The 8352-nt window shown below is 48.7% G+C and overlaps 1 protein-coding gene across 1 annotated transcript in view; it reads right to left on the minus strand.

The window, feature by feature from the left end:
- Positions 1–2339: 2339 nt before the first annotated feature.
- Positions 2340–8352, minus strand: part of OFD1 (OFD1 centriole and centriolar satellite protein) — a 28694-nt gene continuing 22681 nt past the window's right edge. Inside the window, 8 exon segments of the mRNA XM_045290770.1 lie at positions 2340–2479; positions 2785–2855; positions 3548–3703; positions 4409–4563; positions 5604–5699; positions 6843–6943; positions 7126–7252; positions 7644–8275. Coding sequence (XP_045146705.1) covers positions 2440–2479; positions 2785–2855; positions 3548–3703; positions 4409–4563; positions 5604–5699; positions 6843–6943; positions 7126–7252; positions 7644–8275 — 1378 coding nt within the window. The 3' untranslated portion in view covers positions 2340–2439.

Consider the following 8352-nt stretch of genomic DNA (forward strand, 5'->3'; position numbering starts at 1 on the left):
CTCGCTTGCCTTCGTCCCCTACAGACCTGCGATCTTTGTCCTCCGCGTGGTGTCGCTTCTAAATATTGTGCCTAATGGTGGTCTTATATTTGCGTGCCAACCAAGTCTGTAAGAGGTGCTGTGTTTCTTGGCCAGGCAAAACGAGCAAAACAACAAAACGGATACCAACCCTAGTTGAACAGAGAGTAATTGGAGAAGAAAGTGGGGACTTTGAGAACTCTTTAGTTCTAGGGGAAAGTCTCATATGGGCCAGCTGCTTCCACAGAGACGGGCGCCAGGCTCACCCTGTCCCGCTGGGGGGTGGGGGCATGGTGAAGCAGTAACGGGGAGAGTGAAATGTGTCAGGGCCAATGTAGCCCTGGCTATTGGATCAGCCCAGAGTGTCAAAACCTTGTCAGAAAGGTGTAGCGGTTACTTAAAAAATCAAGAGCTAGCAGTGACCCCCCACCACAGAAGCGACCGACTTGGGATTTCATTTTCTGTGTAAGTTGCTTGCTTGGCAGCATGACTACACACGGGGATTGTCTGTGTAACACCCCCCCCACCCCCCCACCCCCGTGCACCTTTCTTGGGAAGCAGCAACCTCTTCCATGGCAGAACCATCAAGAAAAGCCACCTATTTATGTAGCATTTTGTACCTTAACACGTCACCTAAACACCTAAAAAGCCATTCGTGGAAAAATACAGGATGCTAGATTTTTCCACAAATTTTCTGCAGCTCTGATAAAAAGGAGTGTGGCAAATACTAAATCATCTGCCATCTCCCAATTGACAGGAATCATGCCCCGCCCCCACATACACAGAGTTGATTGTTTTCATTTCTAGAGATATACCTTGTGACACTGGACTTTGAATCAGAGATGAAAAGTTGGCCCATATGGGAAGGGTTGACTGAGTTGAAAGTCACCTATTAAGTGATCCAGAGAGGCCACTGTGATATATCTGAAAACAGCCTTTTAGGGCTTAAGGGTTCAACATAACATTATAAACCTGCAGAGGTGCCCCACCTTGTGACAGGGACTTTTCCTAATGGTGTCTTTCTCTAGCTCCTGCAGGCCTAATTGGGCCTCACATGTTGAAAATGTACACATTATGCTTAAGGCAACCTTTTCAAAATAAATATTGGTGCGAATCCACTTCGAAGCTTTCCGGGAACAAGCAGGGCAGGGCTACAGGGGAAGGCTGAGTATTCTGTATCCGTGCCTCCATCTCAAATATGGGCGCCCAACATGAGCACTCTGCCCTAAAATGGTCCAGGAAGAACTGTGCTCAGAATTTTCTTAGTTTCTTCTTAGTGGGGAATGGAATGCTTTTCAAAACCCAAGCTAGAAAAGGGATTTAAACTGAGATACTTAAACAAAGGCTTTCAAAACACAAAATGGGGGTGTGGGTGAGCTGAAGGATATTAAAAACAGTTACTTGACATGTTATAGAAACAAACAAGGCCAAGTTCTGGGTAGCAATAAGGTACCTAGATAACCCAGCCCAGAAGAAGTACTCAATACACAGCCTCACCATCTAAGAAGAGTTCATGGAGCCCTGGTGGTACAGTAGGTTAAACCTTGGGCCACTAACCACAAGGTTGGCCATTCAAAGCCATGGGAGAAAAACTTGGAAGTCGACTTTCATAAAGGTGACGGCCTGGGAAATCCTAAGAACCAGATCTTATTGGATCCCTATGAGGACCAATCAAGTGACGACAGTGAGTTCGATACAGCGGGTTAACTGAACTGATGGAATGCTAATGGAAGGATGTCATTCAAACCCATGAGCTGCTTGTTCTGCGCACGCGTGCGTGGGGGGAGAGGGGGAGAGAGAGAGAGAGAAGGGAGTCTGCTTCTGTCAAGATTGAGAGTCTTGGAAACCCAAAGGAGTTTTTTTTTTTTCCTACAAGGCAGGTAGATAGCAGTTCGAATGAATGCCATGGCAGGAGGCAAGGATGTGGATCCTTAGGAACAGCTCAAGTAAAGACCCGAGGCTACGTGGTACTACTTCTGGAGTCTAGAATGGACATACCATGTCTGTCCAGGCTTGGCCCAGGAGTGCGTGCTGGGCCAGCAGGCTGTGTCCCAGGGCTGGTCTGACTCGAGGGAATAAGAGACGCAGGTCAAAGTCCCACAGTGTAGGTCTGGAATCTGACCCACAAGATAAGGTTTCAAGTGAGTGTACCCCAAGACAAAAAGGTACAAGACAAGGCAACTCATTCTAGCGTAAGGAAGGCCTACCTCAGAATGAGAAAATGTCTGACTGGAATTGGGGTGGGGGGGGGCAGGGATACTATTCTTGGTTTATAAACTCTGGTTCCACACAGAATTATGGAAGGGGGGGATCAGATGAGATGAGATCACACAGATCTTTATTCATAATTTGTCTTATAGGCTTAGAACATTTTGGAACTTGCCGTTGTTATCTGGGAAAAGCTGGGCAGCAAACATTTTATCACCAAAAGTCATCTTCACGATGCAAGCTGCCTTGGAAACTAGATGAGGGAAAGACAAAAAGGGAAAGAATTGTCAGGCTTCCTCGGGGCCCTTCAAGGGCCACCTCTCCCTCCTTCCTGCCCCGAGGGGACTTTTGGCTTAGTTTACAAATTTACATCAGGACTGATTTTTCACAAGGCGCAAAATGCAACTGATGATTAAAGTCAGATTTCTGAATGATTCAGTGGATTTCCTACAGGCAAACCCCAATACTTGCAAGTGCCCCTCGCCTGCCACAAGGAACAGCAGCAGCAATAAGAGCACACCTTGGGTGTGAGCACCAGAGCAAGAAGGAAAACCATACCTTTTGTCTTGGTCACTAGATGGCAGTGTGTCCGCCTGTGAGCTTTCTTGGATGATTAATTTTTTTGAGCTCTGCTCCAGAGGGGGACAGAACCAGAAATTGAAATTAGATAAGCATTACTGTTATAAACCATTTTATGATTTCTCTTAAAAATCCATTTTGAAGTCTACATGGCACTTAGGAGCCAAGGGTGCAGTGTTCATGTGTTCAGCTGCCAGTCCACCAGCCGCGCAGAAGGCCAATGAAGGAGCTGCCCGCGTCCATGAAGATGCACAGCCTTGGAACCCTCTAGGGCAGCTCTAGTTGGCCCTACAGGGTCACTATGGCTTGGAGTCCACTCAAGGCAGTGGGGTTGATTTCCTATGTAATGTGAATCTAACAGTGGTAACCCTTCAACTCTACATTTGACTAGCACAGGAGAATAAGTGACAAAGGGTGCACTCTAACAGCCAGGACGCTTCCAACTTTATAGACACGCACAGCACTATCACAGTGTCTGGTCACAGAGAGATCGTGCACTGTTTCTCTTGTTCTTTAAATCAGAGACATCCCAAATGATTACAAATCAGTATCAAGGAATCATTTGCCTGAGGGCAAAGTATGAAATGCTATCATTTGACAAGTGGGGGACCTCTGTGAGCCTGGGACTGTTGAGGAGCCTTTTTGTGGTCAGCAGTGACAGCCGATTCTGATCCCAAGGGTTGGCGACACCCCACAAGCAGCCCCCGAGTCCCGCCCTGCCTGCCCTCCACAGCCTCCATACCTTGTCCGCTGAGTTCTGGTCTCCCCCGTCCTGAATGACCTTCATGTACTTCTCTAAAGGGTTTTCACTACAAGCAGATCTGTCTTTCGTTTCTTGCATACACTTTTCTAGTTTTTCCTCCTCCATCTCCATCTTTGATGATTCTTCAATAATTCTCTGGAAAGGAGATGGGCACCAAAACACTGAATCAACAGCCACTTGGGGACTTTGTTTAAAAGCTATGTTTAAAAGCTTCCAGTAACTGACCCTGACCCTCTAACACCAACCTGCAGACCAGAGGACTAAGTTATTTAAGAAATTCAAAGTCACTTCTGTCATTCGGGGGAAATAAGCTACCAAGCTGAAGGAAAAGGATTCATTTCCCAAAAATGGGTGTCCTGGGCTTTGGACTCAAGGTAACCGGGACTCCAAGGAGCAGCCACCTAGAAAATTCCTTCAACAAAGAGTCAGCAGGCTTGTAAAGTGACCAGAGCCGTCGCTCTGTCTGGAGGCAGGATCGGGGCACAGAGGCAGGAGGAGAACAGAGGGGCAGGCAGCGTGCACCAGGAAACAACCGTAATCCAGCGAGCTGTCCCACCTGGGGGTCACTCTCATCCTAGCTCTAGTCTCCTTTTGCTGCCTTCGGCAAAGTCTCTTCCTCACGCTCCACTTAGGAAGGCAGTGCCGGCAGCAAAGCACAGCCCACCTTCTTGGGGGGTTTGTTTTAAGGCTCAAGTGCAGGCGTGCTTCGGACTCAAAGGAATTCCACAGTTGTCCACTCCACTTCTATCTTAGGACACATGGATAAGGAGATCACGGTAGTGATCTCCTTATCCCCCAGAAGGGGGAACCTAGTCCCCAGAATTAAGCCACACAAATTACCGTTTCTTGATCTAATTTCCCCAGCTCTCTCTGCTCCTTCTCGAAAGCTTCTTGTTCATTCTGCCTTTTGTCTTCAGTTGGCATTGCTGCTCTGGGATGTTGTGCCCATGTGTTTTCTTCTTTTTTGGGCTCGCCAACTTGCTCCTGATCTATGGCTGATAGGAAGGAAAACACGGGTAGATTTTTGCATCCCATTTCTCAACCAACAGTTCCGAGAAATAAGGGGCACGTGGATGGAGTCACTCCTCTCTGCCAGGAATTCCTCACCATCCTAACTGTGAATTAAAACCAGAGCAGGCCTTGGCCCTGTTGAGGGGATGATATTCGCCAGCGTTCAGGAGTGAGTCCTAGGCGGAAACTCTAGGGGGCGGGGTCAGGAGAGCATCCCCTGCACAGAAGCTAAGACGAAAGGGAGTGGGGGCACAACAGGGATGGTGGAGAACGGTTTTCCTCTGGCAGCAAACGATCCTGGCATGGCCAGTTTCTCCAATGACTGGAAGGGTTTTTCTCTGCTCTCATATTTTAGGGGCACGAAGGACTCAGAGAAAAGTGATATAACCACACAAATTCACCTTCAAGAGAGGTAGCAAGAATGAACCCTAAGGAGAACCCATTATTTCCACTGTTCCACCAGGCTTTCCCAAGAAGCTAAAGGACCTGAGAACTGGATCTTACGGCACGTTAAAGAAACGTGGAGCTGTCGTGTCCCATGGGCCAGTGTGAAGCACTAAACGAGAACCCTGTCCTCCCCAGAGGGCTTTCCTCAGCACTGTCCTCACACGTCCACACCGAACAGCTGTGTTCAACTTACAGCCGAGCAGGAGGCAGGCGGCCTACAAGGGGCCCACCCCCAAGGAGGAAGGCGCTCTTGGCTGCCCAACTGCAGATCAACAGGGCAGTGTGTGCCCAGGAAGAAAGCTCAGGCCAGCCGGGAAACATAGGGACGATGTGGCAAGACGGCTGTGACATTGTGGGGAGGATATCCCTGTCACAAACCAAACTCTGTGTGAGTTTGCTCTGTATACTTTCACTCCACTCCCAATAAAGAGTTTAAAATAATAAAAATCATAACAGAGGAAAAAAGAACAATGGTGAACACTAGCCAGCGCTGCGGGTGAGTGCAGAAGGCCTTTTGACAGCACCCACAGTCATTCACAAAGCACATCTAGTGGGGTACAGACCAGTCCCAGCTTACCAGGCCTGGTGGGCACGGGGGCCGAGATGGAGTCCACGTGAAACATGTCGCCTGCAGGGAGTAACCCATCCACTTCAATCGATCTTGGCATGTCCCCTGCACTTACACAAGGGCAAAGAATTGTCCCATGAGTCCTGGATAGCAGCAGTCAGAGAAGTGGGCACCGCAGGGGGCGCGATTCCATTTCTGCCAAAGCAACTAGACAAGCCCCTTCCTCGTAGGCGCCTTGGACGTTCCCAACACAGGCAGTCGCCAGTGCATGTACTTCTCAACATGTCCTCAGACTCGAAGGACTCGGATTTGTTCCCAGTATTTAATTGGCTACCCATTAGGAGGTACACTGCCAATGGCAGAGAAGATTTGCTTTGGGGTGCTGGTAAACATTTGAATTCCATTTGAATGGAAACCCATTTCTCAAAGTTTTCCCCTCTCTAGCAGCTGAAAATAATCGGTCGCAATTACTACGCCCTCTCATTCAAGTGTTCTAAACTGTATGGCCTCAGACCTAACAGGTCGTAGACAAATACAGATTTCTCAAGTGGTGAGCCATCCAGACCCAATCAGGAGGGCCAGCGCCAGACTCCTTTGCCGCTGCTTTTTCACTTCCCTTCTTTCTCCAAGAGCAGGGCTTTCTAAAACTGAGGAAGTCCACAGCACCAGTATTAAGTTAAAAGGGAAAAAATCAAAACAATTCCATATTCCATAAAGAGGGGAAAAAATGTTCAAGTCGTTACTTTAAAGCAAGGGTGGGAATGTCTGGCCCATGGGCCCTATAAGGCCCTCAAAAATCAATCCCAGCTAACGTCACACGCCTCACCAGAGGCAGCTCCAGCCATCACATTAGGGGTGAGTGAATTACATGTTTGATCAAATACAGCAAGCTAATTTTTACGATGCAACTTTTGTATGGCCCGCAAATGATGTCATCAGTATCCAAATGGCCCTTGGCAGAAATAGTGTTCCCCGGCCCTCCTTTTTTAAAGAATTATTTAGGAAGTTATCTCTAACTTTAAAATGATTGGTTACCCTAAAATTGTCTTAAGAAATGGGATTCGGACGCATCCGAAAGGCTTCATGATATAAAACAGGTACACTATTGGTATCTGTGGTTTTATCCCAACATGAAAAGGTCCCAACTCTAATTTCTGTTTGTTTGTTACAACAAAGGATAAGTCTCCCCCAAACCATGCTTTCTCCAATTTCAATTTCTAAAATCTTGATCCTTATACTTAAACTTACACTCCAAAGACGAATCCAGTTCTTCATTCTCTTTAGGTAATTGCTTGTCCAGATTTGACAATTTATTTCTGTCTTGATGTTCAGCATCTTTCTGAGAAAAGCTAGATTGGAGAAATAAAATTTGGGGATGCGACATTTTAATCACGCCACACTTCAGAGCACAAGAGCCCAGTATGCCTTATTACCCTCAGCTTGCAAAGAGCAGCTGCTGCAATGTGCCACTGGCTCACCATGCATGCAGAGGACGGGGCTCAGCTGCCGCCATGGCAAGAGTGGAGTTTACCTGGCCTGCTGCTCCGGAGAGCTGGTGAGGGATGCACTGGACAAGGTGCACTGCAACTCATCAGGCAAGGTCTGGGGTGTTCTGTCAGGGCAGACACTGGGCAAAACCAGGGAGGGTCTGGCCAAACCTAAGGGGCAGAAGGCACCCGGGGTGAGACTAGGACCACCTGCATAGAATACAAACCTACATGATTTCTAGAGAATGTCTCTGTGGTCCCTGCAGATAGGTAAGTGGGCAGCCCCGCTGAGCTTTACACTAATTGCCCGGGCACCCGTAGAACACAAAAACATACAACCAAACTCCAGAGACATCAAGGAAAGGGCACTGTCCCTCCCTGAGCCCTTCTGCCTGCTGAGCCATGTGCCAGTAGCAGCCAAGGCCAGGGAGGAGGGGAGATGGAAAATGCAGACTTGACTCCTCCAGGGTGGTTCGAGTTCTTATTCAATGGGCAAGACTGGTGAAGGCAGGGGCCGTGCAGAGGCTGAATGTTCCAGAAAGCCTTTTGTGTGGCAGCTTACCTTCTAGGTACAGCTTGCTGTCGAGGCTCCTCTTGCTTTGGGGGAGGGGAGTGGAGGACAGGCATCTTGGGGAGGAGACTCTCCTTTGGCGAGAAGCATCACTGCCTGACAGCACTACTGCCTCTTCGCTCAGCTCTGCTTTCAGACTGCTCGCCTGAGGGCGTGCGCAGAACATTCTGCTCTCTACATAACCTCTCTTTGGGGAACCCACAGGGACACGTGTTAGCTTTTCCAGCAAGTGCAAGGACAGCGGGGTCTTGGATGGTGGCCGGTTATGAGTTGGAGCTTGCATGACTCTCTGGTGGTATTCTCTGTAGGCCTTTTCTAAGCGCTCAGCCTCTTCCTCAAGCACCTCCATCTTGACTTTTGTGCTAGACACAAACTCAAGGTCTGACTCCGGGGACTTGTCATTTGGACTACTCAGGACCCTGGGTGTTATGGCACCCTTCAGAGGACCCTGGTCCTCCTCCGGGGGGCTCTGTAAGAAATCCCCACTTATATCTTCATCTTGAGGCACTGACTGGTTGCTGGGGGCTCTGCCCTGGGGCCGTGTAACCAGGGAGGGCTTCGGGTTGCGGTACACTTCATGCTGGAGAACTGCGAGCACAAAGAGGGCAGAGGCGGAGAGCATTGTTCAATGTCACATCTGCACAAAGACCAGGCCGTTTGGCAAAACACACCTAACCAAAGGGCAAGTTTGCCCATAAAA

Source organism: Echinops telfairi, unplaced genomic scaffold (genome assembly GCF_000313985.2).
Source record: "Echinops telfairi isolate 266 unplaced genomic scaffold, ASM31398v2 ScPeMD7_53;HRSCAF=182, whole genome shotgun sequence".
Lineage (NCBI taxonomy): Eukaryota > Metazoa > Chordata > Mammalia > Afrosoricida > Tenrecidae > Echinops > Echinops telfairi.